The 13954-nt window shown below is 41.7% G+C and overlaps 1 protein-coding gene across 8 annotated transcripts in view; it reads right to left on the reverse strand.

Moving 5' to 3' along the window:
- The window catches only part of Col25a1 (collagen type XXV alpha 1 chain), a 376783-nt gene that overhangs the window by 106786 nt on the left and 256043 nt on the right, over positions 1-13954 (reverse strand). For all 8 annotated transcript variants that reach the window (XM_040751789.1, XM_021234540.2, XM_021234538.2 and 5 more), the window contains exons 8-10: positions 5306-5377; positions 4528-4635; positions 1679-1714 (exon numbers count right to left, since the gene is read on the reverse strand). In XM_040751789.1, the coding sequence (XP_040607723.1) occupies positions 1679-1714; positions 4528-4635; positions 5306-5377 (216 nt within the window). The remainder of the gene's footprint in view (positions 1-1678; positions 1715-4527; positions 4636-5305; positions 5378-13954) is intronic.

Consider the following 13954-nt stretch of genomic DNA (forward strand, 5'->3'; position numbering starts at 1 on the left):
TCTGAGTCTGCAGCAACATGAGCTAAAGCTGTCCCGCCATGAGGGTGCTACTGATGACAAATGTTTTATAATTTTATTTTAAATAAATCTGGACCAAATATATATCTTGATCTTACCGGTCACGAATAGAGCAATTTCTATGTGGTGGGGTTTGGTCCCGGGTGCTGTGATTCCACTACTAGTCAGCTCCCCAGGACTGTGATCCAAGGCTTCTCCTGAAGCAGGGAGCCTTTACTCTTTCTGTCAATTCCCATGTTTACTTCGGGTTTTAACCAACTGTTATGTTTCTGTACATTAGCCTTCCTAGGCATGCAGTAAGAATTCTTAAAATGAATTTTGTACCCGAGCTATCTACGTAATGCGAGCATGGACATGAGGCTTGACAGGCTCACTCATTCTGCGTCCCAGAAGGGTATAAGCCAAGCTGTGGATTGGGGCTCACAGAAAGATCACCCTATTTTTCCCCAATAAGGTTAAAACATCATACCGCAGGTTGGAACGGCAGGTTGAGGGGAAGAGGGGGAGAGCAGGTTGAAGATGTCCCTTTAGGATTCAACAAGCTGACATGCCTTTTATACGCTGGCCAAGGATCTAAAAATCACAAGGACTGGGATTTCTGTGTCCACACATTTACCATGTGCTCTGTTTTGACTGAATGGCAGAAATCCAAAATGTCTTTCTTCAGCAAACGAATGAACAAACAAATAACAACAAATACCAAACCACCTCTTTATACCACTGTACAAAGATTGTTGTGGAAGCTGCAGCCATCTTCCTGCCCCCTCACCTTCCTGCCCTAGGGTTGCAAGTTGACACCCACCTGGTCTCAGAACTCAGTCTTCATGCTCTTGCCCACTGAATTATCTGTCTTCCAAGCCCAACAAGTTTCTTTTGGAACTGATAGGTTCATCTCTGAACTTAACCTCTGCTACACTGAGCTGCTCACTGCAGCTCTTTGGGCCTTCTGAACTATTCTTTCTCCCCGTCTCCCCATCTGGACACCCCCTCCCTCTCTCTCTCCCTGTATTGTTTCTATGGATATGATTGTAGTGGCCTGAATGAGAATGGCCTACATTGGCTCATGTATTCGAATGCTCAGAACACTTTGATAGGATAGAAGATTAGGAGGTATGGCTTTGATGTATTCGAATGCTCAGAACACTTTGATAGGATAGAAGATTAGGAGGTGTGGCTTTGATGGAAGAAATGTGTCACCTGGGCCAGCCCCAGTCCCTCCCTCCCTCCCTCCCTCTCTCCCTCCCTCCCTCCCTCCCACCCTCCCTCCCTCCCTCCCTCTCTCCCTCTCTCCCTGCTGCTAGTGGATCAGAATGTAGCTCTCAGCTCCTTCTCCAGCACCACGTCTTCCTGCATGCTGCCATGCTTCCCGCCATGATGACAATGGACTAAACCTCTGAACTGTAAATCAGTCCCACTTAAATTCTTTTCTTATAGAGTTTCCATGGTCATGGTGTCTCTTCATAGCAATAGAACCCAGAGAGAGTAGTATTGTGATCCTTAGCATGAAGTAAGTGGGGACCGTTGTTTTCTAACTTTCACAGATTACTGTTTCTGTTATGGGTCATTTGAAAAGATTGGTTACTCGCTCATAAAGTTGACCATAGTTTTTATTAACCCAGCTTTCTATTATTTTCATTGAAAAATAAAATGAGATACGTACCATCAAGCCTTGCTCTCCTGGTTTCCCTGGTTCACCCTTTAAAAATATGAATAACAATGACTCATTAGAAAGTATTTAAAAATTTTCAGCTATCTTCTTTTTCCCAATACTTTCTGGGTCATGTGAATGTCAAATACATTTTTTTAGATTAAATAGAATGTAAACGTATCAACAAAGAGAGGATAGCCTTTCTTTGACTGCAATCTTTATAAACATTTTAGAGTTTAATAAGCTTAGTCTAGCTCCTCATGTGTTCCCCACACGGATACAAACACAGGACTAGTGCAGGCTAGAGAACCCCTCTTTCTACAGTATTTAGTTGCAAAATGAGCAGAAGCTAGTTTTGAATTTTTCTGTTTTGCATTAATCAGAGATGAATTAACATGTTTACTGAAACTAATAGAGAATATTCTGTGGCTTCATATGCTTGTTTGTTTCACAATGACCAGGTTTATGTGGAACTTACTCCTGTGTTTTATTGTCACACATAATGACAGCCTCCGGCTATGGGGTTTACCGAGATCTGTGCCTGTAATTCCAATATACATAGGTGATGCTGGTCTTTCAAACATGAATATTTTCCAGATCACATTAAAATCTATATTTTGTTTTTATCCTATGCATGTAAGTGTGTTGCCTACGTTTATGCATGTGCACCAAGCACATGGCGGGTACCCTCAGAGACAGAAGAGCACACTAGACCCCTGGGACCGTGTGAAAGGTGGGGGTGCACCACCCTGTGCTGGGAACCAGAGCAGCAAGTGCTCTTGACTGCTTAGCCATCTCTCCGGCACCCACCTCACTTTTATAGAGTGTTTTTTCTAGTGGTTATGATAGTAGATGCAAACTGTCTCTGAGACCGTTATAAAAACCAAACCTATTTGTGGAATTCTTTAGTTCATTTGCCCTTCATGTAAAGGGTCCCCTTACCAGAGGTTAATATCTGGTGCCTTCTCAATTGCAGTCAGCCTGGCTTTTGAGGTAGGGCCTCTCACTGAACTTGGATTTCACTGATTTGGCTTAGAATGGCTGTCCAGCAAGCACCAAGTATCCTCTTACCTCTGCCTTCCCTGTGATGGGGCTACAAACTTAGATGCTGGGGCTTGAACACTGCTCGTCAAGCTTGTATGGCACTTACTGAATAAGCCATCTCCCAAATTCCTTATCTTTATCTCCTACTAGTAAAATCTAGCATAAACTTATTTCTTTATAATATATGATAACCTAGCCATTTTTCTACCAATGACATGTTGGGCTATTGCTTCTTTGTTTTGGTTCTTTTAAAACAGGTTTCCACACTATTCTCTAGACTGGTAGAACTCACTGTGTAGCCCATGCTAGTTTTTTAAAAAATACATCTTTAAAAACGAATTATTTTATGTGTATGTGTATTTGGCTGGCACATATGTCAGTGCACCATGTGTGTTCAGTGTCCTCAGAAGCCGAAAGACAGTGTTGGATCCCTGGGAACTGGAGTTACAGATGGTTGTGAGCCTCCACGTAGGTGCCGGGAATCAAACTCAGGTTCCATGGAAGAGCAGCAGCCAGAGCTCTTAACTGCTGCGCCATCTCTCCAGCCTGCTCATGCTGATCTCGAACTCACAGCCCTCTTCTTGTCTCTGCCTCCTGAGTGCTGGCATCACAGGAATTATGCCTGCTACATACCACATGCCTGCCAGCCCATGTCTTTAACTGGCTATTGGAGGACAGCCACTGTGGTGACTAGCTGTCAATCCCCCAAAGCCATGGAAGGCTGTCCCCAGGAACACCCATCTAAGAAAATGTCAGACATTAAGTAGGCAGGGTCAGGATGCATTGACCACCTTCAAACGTTCAGGAAAAACAGTCCCAACAAGTCTTTGAGTCTGTTCCTAATTTCATAGGAGCAAACACACAACCTTCAGAAAGGGAAGTGGGATTTTGGAGGAGATGACAGCAAACAGGGATAAAAGGCCCTTTATCCTTACACACAGATTAATCCTTAGAAAAACAATACAAAAATACATGCATTAAAAATTCAATATATGATAACATTAACAACTATGGTTTTATTTACAAATATTCTACTTTGTTATAAAATATTTTCATCATTACTTTTAAACTAGAAAATTACTAATGAACACAACTTAAGCAATACATTAAATAAAATTTAACTCAGCAATAAACCTTAATTTCTAACTTGGGAACCTAGATATCAACCCAGTCATTTCTTTAATCTTGTTCATATATTTCTTTAAATTATTGGGAGGCATATACTAAGTCATATCATTTATCTGTGTCCCATATTTTTGTTATTGCTATGACAAATTCTAGTGTTGAAGTCATTTACGAATGGTTTCTGTTAGATAAGCTTCAGATGCAAATGTCAAGTGATAGTATATATGGTCACACCCTCTGGTGCTTACGTCATTAATTTGTTTCTATTAAACACTCAACCAAGTCATTTGCAAGGGAACAATATTAGTAAGCTCCCTTGCTTTCTGTTAGCAGCGTGGGGCTTGACTGTGTCCACTATGGTTTGGTTTCATTTTTTCTCTCTAATAACCCACTTCATCCAAAAAGGCAGTGGTTACAGGTTAGAGGCAAGACTGGGAATTTCTCATTATGAACTTCCAAAAGCTCACAAGATCCATGTAGGTGCCATCTGGCCTTTCTTGGGCCCGTGATGAAGCAAAACACTGCTGAAATGCCCTGCAATGCTCCAGGACTGTCCTCATTCCACTCCCCCAAGCCTCCCCTAGTCACCTGACCTCTTAGCCCCACAGTTTCTTGTCACCTTGCATATCTCACTTCTTACCCCTTAACATGGGACAAAACCAGGGAGAGCCACAACCCAGGAAGAAACTCACAGGCACTCCTGGCATTCCTCGGGGGCCATCCTTCCCTGTGTCCCCAGGTGGGCCTCTTGGACCAGGAGGGCCTGGGGGTCCTGGAGGCCCAGCCTGTCCTTGATCACCCTGGAATGGAGGAAGGGAATGAACCAACAATAATCATGAGTCATTAATATTCAGGTTCTATTTCAACATTTTAAAATTCATATTATCTAATCTACATTTATGCTAAAAGAACCAGACCATCATGTATATGAAGTCTACTGGCAAGCTACCTGTCAGCAGGGAGCAAATATTTATTGTGGGAGAGCCAAACAGATGCTATGAAACTAAAACAGTTCTTGTCCCAGTAGCATGGCTCTCAAAGTACACTATTACTGTATTCAGAGCCGTACAGAGCCCTTGTTTAAGAGTCTCTATGGCAATGCTCTATCGGACCCATTTACCCTGATCAATGGGTGGCTGCATTTCCAGTTTGAAAATACATTTTCTCACAGAATCAAAGATTAAGCATAATAGGTTCCTGCTCTATTGCATAATAGATGCATAATTTATCAGAGCCAGAGGGCTGAAGAACCATGTGTCTATTGCTGGTTACAACTGAAGTTGTCTTGATTAAAAACCAGGTGGGCTTTCTATACTGTGAGTCACCAAATACAATCTTACGCTGGGATATTTACAAAGCCTTCCCCCCCCATCTATGCGCCATGCACGAGAGATAAATGCAAAGCAGCAGTGCCCAGGGCAGTACTTGAATGCAAAGGAGAACTCAGACTTCAGCAGGAAGCAGCACTACCTTAATCAGCCGGCGTTTAATGAGCTGCTGATCAGCAGAGAGAAAGCCATGATTGATTTTAGGAAACACCATCTGATCAGTCAGGTGAGGTCAAAGGTTGAAGTTCAGAGATGAGAGAGTTGAGGAGTAAGCATCAGAAGGCCCCGAGGAAGAAATAAAGATATATACATTAGTCTCATAATGACCATTAAATAAAATGGAACTGGTGCCCATGTCTGACAGACTCTCAGCCTCTCTGGAAGAAAGGCAGCCTTGAGATGGAATGAGTCCTGACTTTTGATTAGAAATGAGTCCCTTTTGTACCCCATCATTTGGATGTTTGGAGGTTGGTGTCTTCTATGTATCTACTTCCAGAATCAAGGGAAGCAGATGACCTTGTATTCTCCACCCAGAGTAGAAAGTCTACAGACAAAGCACCAGTTCCAATGCAGTCAGATTTGTCAACCAGCATAATGTGGCATGAACCAGGTATCGACACTCCAAGCTTGGAGTCCTTAGAATTTCTCAACTGGCTGGGAAACCATCATAGAGCATTGGAATGTGTGTAAATCCAACCACCAGCCACAGATATGAGGCAGCCTCCTAGGAAGACACGCCTTTGATTGTCACTGTACATGAATAACTTCAGTATCCTCCTCATGAATGCTCAGGAGGGTCTCTTAGACCACATCTGACCTCCCTCATCCACCTGAGGTCCCAGGAACCCAACGCAGTCAGCTGGCAATAGGAGCAGAGGCTGGGAAAGGCCACAGATGGTTCTTGTCACCCTTATGCTGATTGTGCGTCTGACTGGTAAGCACGAGCATCATCCACAAACCTTGACGGTGAGGATCTGATTGCTGTGTAGGGCAGCAACTGTGGGGAAGCCTGGCAGGCCCTATGGACATGGCACAACACCAAAACAACACGACACAAAACGTCACACAGACATTTCACTGGCAGACAAACAAAACAAGATGCATGTGTAAACCCTCCCCTTCCCGCTCAGGTTCGACGTATTAGACATAAGAGGCTCCCAATTAAACAGCCGTTCCGAAAAAGCACGGAATGGCAGGGCTGTGGACTCATTGAGGAGAGATCTGTGTGCATTCTTGTAGGTTGTTTGCAGCACTTAATATTTCTGGAAGCTTCCTTTTAAAGGGTTAGTACAGACTAGAGATAACTGCAGACACTGTTATGAAAACGTTCTGCCCACTGGTATTCTGTTTACAAATTAGGACATCTAATACACACAATACACATATTAATTCTTATCAACAACAACAGTGAACAGAATTTTATTGTCAGATTAGAAGTGCTCTTCAGAACAAACATAGTTGGCATGTACAAAAAGTGTTACCCCCCAACAAATCAAAATTCTCTCTGCTCATGTGGTTGCTCTCAGGTCTGCCATGTTTTCAGGAACGTTTGTGAGGCGATAGATGGAAATCTGTCTCTTACAGCATGTGTATTTCATGTCAGGGTGATTTACAGTCACACTCCACAGTAATCACTTCTGTCACGTAACTTTTCCAAAAGAATGTGACAGTTCACACAACCCCTTAAAACAGAGAAGTGGCTCTGGCTCCCTAGGCAAGGAGGATGGGGGAGGTGCCACAGGGACCCAGACTGTAGCAAGTGGGGTAAAGTTATCCTCACAGTGTTATCAACCGGGGAAATCTGAAAAGAAATTTTGCCTTTGTTCCATTTCTTTAAAAAAATTGAAATTGGAGTCTTTTATTCCCTTTAACACTATAAAACATTATATATATATATATACATATATATAGGTATATGTGTGTGTGTGTATACATACACACACGCACACAAAGGCTAGAGAGTTGCTAGGTTTTTAGCCTTATTAGTTTATCAGTGGGCATTTTCTCTTCATTTTCCTGATGTTGGGGATATGTTTTTCTTTTTAAGATAATCAATAATCAATAAAATTAGGTATGAGACATGAAGACGCGCTTTAGTCCTATTGATTCAGCCTTTGGCTCTCATTGTTTATCTCTGTGAGGTCTCAGGAAGCTAAGCAGAGGAACCCTTATCCCTTGTGCCAAATCTACTCCGATAAAGGGTATAAAGTGGCTGGGCAGGTTTGAGGTGACCTGTGTCCTCTCTTTCTTCTCCCTAAGCGAAAGTCATGTAAGCATCGACTCTACCTCAACTCAGAAATGCCACAAGTTGGGAAACAGATGTGTACAATTTGCTTTTGTTTTTACTATGGAATATGAGTTTAAAATGTTATTAGATGGTAATGTGCCAGGATCTTTCCATCTGTGACTCATTAGCCCTATATTACACAGTCAGAATTTTATATATGAACCTCATATTTATGTAACAGAGAACAAAAACAGATACAAACAAGAAGTCTAGGAGGGATCAGAATCGTGATTAGGGGTGATAAATCATACTGTCACTTGAAGTATGATTATCTAACACAATAAGTTTAAATTAAAAACCTTTTAACAGCACACATGGTAGGCCTTTCAAACGTTCTGAAGTTTCAACATATAAATAAGTCACTTCTTGTGTTCATATTTGAGCAGGGCCAGATTGTGGCTTGATCATGCTTGCAGCATAGGCACACGAAAGGACTAAGTTGTGTCACTTCTTGGTTTGGGCTCTCAGTGAGATCTAAAGAGGATAGTGGCTAGGTAATTCTGACCTGGACAGTTTCTAGGCCTCAAACCAGAAATCTGCATTTGAAGAACTTTATCTTGCATTGTTAGATAACATATCTCAGTCATGTTAACTGTGAAAGGCTACCATGTGGGCTTAGAGCTGAAACTTAAAAGACTTCTGAAATGGCCCTGGTTACCTGTAGCAGAGTAAAAGCAGGGCATATCTGTCTATCAAGTATCCTAAGACTCTAATGCTTTTCAAAATGGGGGGAAAGTGATCCTAGAATTTTAAGTTAGTTTTAATTAATATTAAACAATTGAAAATTTTATGTTAAAACTTTATTTAAAAAAACTTTCAAATAAAAGACGTCATGCGGTAAAACAAATACTGTTGTGCTTTGGAGTAGAGTGAATAAATGGTGATAATCAACCCCATTTTAGAGGACTTCATCTACCTTACAGATAGACTGTGTGCTTCTTACAGGACAGTGCCAAAGCATTGGTGCTGAGCGCTCAACTTCAGTACCTGGCTTTCTATAACAGTGACATCGAGGCTCCCTTAGCTGTTCATGCACAGGTGCACAGATCATTAGGAAGGCCATTGCCCTATGATTCATCATAGCCCTTTCTAAAGAAGTGAAACAGAGAGATTTCACTCAGTTTTACATCTCCCACAGCCTGCCTGGCCCACAGATGGTTCAGGCAGGTGTGGGAAAAAATGCGTCTCAGAAAAACACAGTGAAAGAACCCAGAAATAAGCTGACATACTGGAATAATGTGAACATATTTCCACCCCTAAATATTTTGAATTCTTAAGAAACAAGATGTACAAGTGTGCAATACGGGCTACCTCATGCATCCCCCATTTGCACCCAAGAGTGCAGACACTCAATGCACTCGTCTTTGTGTCTTCCTGACACGCAGTAGGTGCCATCTCAGCCACTGTTCTGCCAGTATCACACGAGGGCTGCAAAACCCGGTGTCACCCTCTAGAAAATAAACATTCCCTTGTTCCCAAAGGGACTTATACAAATAGATAAGTCATGAGAAACGTTTCTAACTAAGTAGCCATAAATTCAAGATGCCATTGTCATTTTTATTGTATATGATTCAGTAATGAAAAGTGTTATAACATTACATTTTAGTGAGAAATTTCTGTTCTGTCAAACGTAGCCAATAAAGCCTCGACAGAGTCATAAATGTAATCCTAGATGTCTACTCTCCGGTTTTGAAGCCTTTCAGTTTGTGTTTATGATCACGTATTTCCATTTGCTTTATTGTTTAATATTAGAGAGTTGACAACAACATTTGAGTGTCCCTTGTTGATTGCTCTCTATGGAGCACTCACTGCGCCACATCACCGGGACGCAATGACAAGATGGATCTCAAGCTCACTGCAGTTAACGCCTAAGAAAGTATAAGAAAGTAGGTGGGCAGGAACCATATGGGTTGATAAGTACCTCGGTGGTAGAATAGCGAGACCAGAGCCAGGCACTGTGGCAAACATCTGTCATTCTAGCACATGGGACTCTGAGGCAGGAGGACCCCAAGCCGGAGTTCAAGGCTAGCCAAGTTGGGCTATTTGGCAAGATATCCCCTCAAAAATAAGCAAGCAAGTAAGCAAATATCAAAAACAACTAGATGTGCAATAAGGAGGAGTAAAATTTGCATCTACTACACAGGTGAGGTTGGTACAAGAGTAGAAACTGAAGAGAGGGAGCTTGAGAAGATACTGTAGCAGTTCAGTTGTGTCCTAAGACCAGGGGAGGCATCAATCAGTAGTTTCCAGTGCTACTAAAGAAGAATTCTCAGAATGTACCTCCAGAAAGACAAGAGCAAGAATGGGGACTAGAGAATGCTCATGGGTCTTAGCTTGAATAACAGAAAGGTGGTGGAGAGGATCCAGAGGACAAGTGGGGGTTTGAGGCAGATGTTGCCACAGACAATGAACTGACATGGATTTGCTAAACTTGAACTGAGTGATGGAATGGTAATTGGATATGTTCATGAAAGAGGAGAGAGGTTTGTGTGTCCGAGTAAGACTTGAGAGTGGAAATGGAACTCTGGGTAGAAAAGCAGAACAGCTGGGGGCTGGGAGGGCAATAGCTGATGAATGAGCAACACACAATCGTAGACATGTGTGAACATGTTGGGGTGAAATATATTAAACGTATGATGATTAACACCCAAGTATATGAATAAATAAAGGTAGAATGGAGATCAGGAGTCATGTGTCTGCATAAAGTTATCTGGAGACTATGGCGAGAGAGAACACAGATATGGGGAAGTTAAGATAAGCAGAGGTGGAAGCAACCAAGGAGATTTCATAACAAGTAGTTGCACCTGCAGGGAGAAGCCGCCTTTCTTCCCAAAAGTTCTATATAGGGAAATGACTTGAAATGAAAGACACATGTACCTTTATGTTGAATTCTTAATTTGCTTTATAAATGTACATGAATGATGCATAATATGAGCAGGCTAAGGACAGCACATGGGGGTGTAGCTCAGACATGGCTGTACAGATATGCAAGGGAAGATAAATATTTTAACTATAAAGGGTCAAGAGACCTAAAAAACAAACCATATTATGGGAGAAGCACCATAGAGCATATGTGTTATGAAAAAGAAGAATCTCTTGAGTTTTTCCATAACATACTACAGTGACTTTGTTTGCCTGAAATACATCCAGCATTACAAAAATAATCATTACAGTGGACATGTAGGTGCATAAGAAAAGATAAATATTCCTATAAGTAGATAAAATGAAATCTAGCTAAGGGAGGCCTCATGGGGAAATGTTTTAATAGAATGCAGAAAATACTGAGGCCCAAGAGTGACTTAGGTTTATTATAAGGATTAAAAAAGAATACACTGTATGAAGGGAATCTGCTGTTAAATTGCTCTCTAATATAGTAGATAGTATAAACTCTCTGTCCAAAAAGGAAACTCAACCAGATGACGATAAAAGGCTAAAAGGGTTCCCCAGATGACCATCTAATATTCCAGTAGGAACTGGTGAAGAGCATAATCTATAATTTATGAAAAAGGCTGACTTAAAGAGTATTAATTTTTGAAAGAATTATTTTTCAATTGCTCAAAAATCAAATTTTAGTTTTCATGGATTCTCCAATTCTATTGTGTTTCATCATAAATATTAAGTCCAGTAACCTCAGTACTTACATCTTCTGTACATGAGTGACAAGTGTGAATTTTAAATATCAAAGAGAGAACAATGTTATCTCTATACTGAAAAACCTCTTTAAATTCCATAGCTATTAAAATGTCAAGTAAAGGCAAAGTACAAAATGTCTCTTAATGTGCAAAATGATGGCAAGAGACTATTCTGAAACTGGTCAATGCAAAAATTGCCTAAGTGATATGAACAGAGCAAAGGGTTCTACTTGTATGTAATCTTTTAAGAGAGGCCAAGGGTTGCTGAAAAGTATTGCTGAAAGACATGATGCCAAGAATCCCCCTAAGAACAAGCAGGATTACAGAAAAGTGGTCCTGGCCTGAGGAGAGTAGAAAAGTACAGACACAGATGTCAGAGGGAGAAAAACAACAGACTTGCAACCTGGAAGGAGGCACAGAAAGAAAGTTTGCATGAGCCTCATTTATAAAAATGTTTGCTTTAATTGAGTCAGAGCTATTCTCTTCATATCAATATCCAGAGAGAAATCTTGGGCCAGAGTTTTAAAATGGTAATTAAAAAGTGGCCACAAGGATGTTTGCTCAACTATGTTCATAGCAGCATTATTTGTAATAGCCAGAATCTGGACACAACCTACATGCCCCTCAACCAAAGAACGGATAAAGAAAATGTGGTACATTTATACAGTGGAGTACTACTCCGTGATAAAAAAAATGACACTTCAAAATTTACAAACAAAAGGCTAGAACTAGAAAAAAACCCACCCTGAATGAGGTAACTCAGGCCCAGAAAGACAAACATGGTGTGTACTCACTCATAAGTGGATATTAGACATACAGCAAAGGATTACTAGCCTACAGTCCACCACCCCAGACAAGTCAGATAAAAAGGATCCCTAAGAGGAACACACATGGAGAGGGCCCTGGGAAGGGAAAATAGTTAAGGTCTCCTAGGTAAAGTGGGAGTTCTGGTAGAAGGGAGGGGATGGGGGATGGGAACACGAGGGCCTGAGAAGGCCTAGTTGAGGGGGCACTGAGGGGAGAGCAATGAAAGGGATTATCTTGATAGAGGAAGCCATTATGGGGTTAGGGAGAAATACAGTGCTAGAAAAATTGCCAGGAATCCACAAGGATGACCCCAGCTAAGATTCCTGGCAATAGTGGAGAGAGTACCTGAATAGGGGTCTTCCCCTTTAGTCAGAATAGTGACTACCCTACTTACCATCATAGAGCCTACATCCCATAAATGATGGAAGCAGACTCAGTAACTCATAGTCATGCACTGGGCTGAGCTCCTGGAGTTCAGCTGAAGAGAGGGGGGGAGGAGGCATCATATGAACAAGGCAGGGGCAAGGTCATGATGGGGAAAACCATAGGGAGCTCACAGACTATGGACTGACAGCTGGGGGACCTGCATGGGACTGGTGGATGACAGTTATGTGGCTTGATCTGTTGCGGGCTGGTGGGGGGGCAGGGGACTGGCAGTGGGACCAGGACTGATCCCAAGTACAAGAACTAGCTTTGTGGAGCTCATTCCCCATGGTGGAATACCTTTTGGGAGGGTTTAGTCCTGCTTCAAGTTAGTATGCAATGTTGATTCCCCAAAACAGCCTTACCCCCTCTGAGGAGTGGATGGGTAGGGAGGGTGTGGTGGGAAAGGGGGGGATGTAGGGGGGCAGAGAAGGGGAAGAAGAGAGGGAGAACTGAAGTTGGCATGAAAAATGAAAAAAATTAAATTAAAAAATGGCAATGGTGATAATAGCGGCAGTGTTGGCTGACACTCACATTGATGCTCATTATGAGCCAGGAATTATTCTAAGAAAATGCTCTTAGGATTCCCACACCAACCATGTGGCAGATGAGTGACAGACAAGTGAAACGCTTTGCCCACCTAACTCATAAGGCAGTGTCTTTTATTAATAAATGTCAAGCCAATGTAAGAAGGCACGGTGGCTGAAGTTTAGGAGAGAGGGAGTTTTAACACAGCATGTAGGAAGCTGCTGTTCTCACTGGGGAGTACGCAGCCCTTAAACGCGTTCAGTCTGGAGGAAGAAGCAAGGCTCTCAAAGGCAGAGCTTGAGATGAACGAAGGTAGGGATCAGGCACACTCTTTTTAGGGGAAAGAAGGAAAAGTCTGATAGGCTGTGAATGCGGGAGGTTTTAAGAATACTTAAAGAAGAAGTAGTGGGCAAAGGTGGGTGGGCTTAAGGAAGACAATACTGGTAGAGTTAGGAAAAATGATTAAAGAAGAAAAAAAATGGTTGGATTACAGGGTGACACCTCTCACACAATATACAGTGTATGAATACGGCCAACATCCTAGTTTCTCAAAACTCTAGATTCTGAAGCACACTGAACTACTCTGAGACTTTCAAGGAGAGCGTGTGAACTTAGTGCAAAACTGAAAACAAAAAGGAACCTTTAACAGAATGGATGCAATGAATTGGGATCCATACAACACTTATCAATAAAATCTAGTTTGGGCAATGCCCAGTTTAAATACATGACATGAATTACTCATTGTAACTTATACCAGTTTGGAGCAATTTAAAAGATACTTACTCCTTGGTTTTACACATTAATCAGGATTGGCTTGATCAACAGTTACATGGCGTACATCAATTTCTTTAATAAATATATAATCACATCTATAATTAGCAAATGTATTTCATGGTACTGCAAGAAGATACAGAGAGAGAAAGAAAGAAAGAGAGAGAGAGAGAGAGAGAGAGAGAGAGAGAGAGAGAGTTGGAACATCACTATGATTATCAAACACTCACTGCATAACAATTTGATTAAACTGGGCAATCTTTGTAAATTCATGCAATAGGCATTGGGAATACAACATGTTGAGTTACCAGATCTCTTGTTCTCAAGGGTTCCTTACGCTAAG

The sequence above is a fragment of the Mesocricetus auratus genome, unplaced genomic scaffold (assembly GCF_017639785.1).
Source record: "Mesocricetus auratus isolate SY011 unplaced genomic scaffold, BCM_Maur_2.0 Super-Scaffold_100009, whole genome shotgun sequence".
Taxonomy (NCBI): domain Eukaryota; kingdom Metazoa; phylum Chordata; class Mammalia; order Rodentia; family Cricetidae; genus Mesocricetus; species Mesocricetus auratus.